The following is a 1563-nucleotide window of genomic DNA, read 5'->3' as shown; positions in this document are numbered from 1 at the left end:
CCTGCCCTGCCAGTGGGTTTGGGGGATGCTGGAAGGAGCCCAAAAGTTTGAGGCAAGAAATGAAAGGAGGTTTGGCTGCTGGTGCAGGTTTTTCCTCAAAAGATTTTTTTTTTTGTTTTTTTTTTTTTGTTTTTTTTTTTAAATCTGGCCTGTAGATTAAAGACTAAATCCCCTCCTGGCTGGGATTGCTCCAGCCTCACTCAGAGCTGGTGACTGTGCAATCTGACAGTGACAAACGAGGCAGGAGCAGCCTCTCCCCCTTGGCACTCCCTGCCCAGCAGCTCCAGATAAGCATCCACCAAGCTCTGCCTCTTGTGCCTCCTCATTCCACCCCAGGAATCCTCCACAGGCTCATGCCCTCTCTCCCACCCCAAGCTTCACAGCCCCAGGTGTGACTTTTCCCAGCCCCAAGATGCAAACCCAGCACTGCTGTGACTGTGAGGCCAATACCCTGCCAAAACCCACCCCAACCCTGACACTTGCTCCACGGCGAGACTCACCGGCTGTAGTAGACAGAAAACACATCCTCCTTGAGGATCTGCTGGGAGAGGATCCGGTCGAAGACAGGGGTGATGCCATCGATGGCCTGGCTGGGGTAGCCCATGCCCAGCACCCCATCAAACCTGGCAAAGATGAAGGGGAAGGCTGGCAGCGCCGTGGCCTCGGCGAACACCTGGATGATGGGGATGTCTGATACCTGTGGGAGGGCACGAGGAGCCTTGCAGGGAACTGGGGGGGGCTGAGCCCCCCAGAGCTCCCCAAAAGGTGAGTTTCTCCTGGCTGAGCCAGCAGCCCTGGGGTTCCAGGCTGGTGCTCACCGTGACGATGTCCTGGCTCAGGAAGCCCTTGACGCTGCCGCTGCCGTAGCGGATGGCGAAGCCTGTGCCGTTGGAGATGTATGTCCTGGACTTGGAGGAGTCATAGCGGCTGTGGGAGACTGGGGAGAGGGAGGAAAACATCAAGTGAAGGCACAGAGGACTAGCTGAGGGTCTTTATTTCCCCCAAATATCCCCTGTGAGTTGATGAACCCACCCTGCCCCATTGCCAGGACAGCAACAGCCACAGGCTTCCCTAGAAAGTTCTGTCAGAAAAGAGACAGAACCCACTCTGACCCACCCTGAGCAGCCCTCGAGGTGGAGAGAATTGTCCACTTTCAGAGCTGAGCTTGGGGGGTCACCCCTGGCCACGACCCCCTACTCACCACAGGCACTGTAGAGGGGGGAGCACTTGTAGGAAGGCACCCACAGGTTGGCTGAGCCCGTGTCAAAGACCACCTTGAAGGTCTGGGCAGGGGTCCCAATGCTGATCTCACCAAAATATTGGGTCTGGAAGAGACACAGCACAGGGAGCATCACTGGGGCACAGCTCAGACCGGAGAGGGGCTCACCCAGACCTGAGCCAGGTGAGGTTTGCAGGGTGTCCCTGGGGGGACAAACCCTCTTCTCGGGGGGTCACTCACGTCCAGGTAGTTGGTGAGCAGGGTGGGAGCTGTCCCGTTCCTCGGACCGGCCACACCACTCTGCCTGCCCTGGCGCAGCTCCGGGAAAAAATCCCACACCTTCA

At 57.7% G+C, this 1563-nt stretch overlaps 1 protein-coding gene across 1 annotated transcript in view; it reads right to left on the bottom strand.

Annotated features, from left to right (window-relative positions):
* Positions 1 to 1563, bottom strand: part of REN (renin) — a 4635-nt gene that overhangs the window by 2409 nt on the left and 663 nt on the right. The window contains exons 3-6 of the mRNA XM_009083620.1: positions 1396 to 1558; positions 1202 to 1360; positions 819 to 937; positions 501 to 697 (exon numbers count right to left, since the gene is read on the bottom strand). Of these exons, the coding sequence (XP_009081868.1) occupies positions 501 to 697; positions 819 to 937; positions 1202 to 1360; positions 1396 to 1558 (638 nt within the window). The remainder of the gene's footprint in view (positions 1 to 500; positions 698 to 818; positions 938 to 1201; positions 1361 to 1395; positions 1559 to 1563) is intronic.

This window comes from Acanthisitta chloris, unplaced genomic scaffold (genome assembly GCF_000695815.1).
Source record: "Acanthisitta chloris isolate BGI_N310 unplaced genomic scaffold, ASM69581v1 scaffold23011, whole genome shotgun sequence".
NCBI classification, from domain to species: domain Eukaryota; kingdom Metazoa; phylum Chordata; class Aves; order Passeriformes; family Acanthisittidae; genus Acanthisitta; species Acanthisitta chloris.
This window is presented reverse-complemented; position numbering and strand designations above follow the sequence as displayed.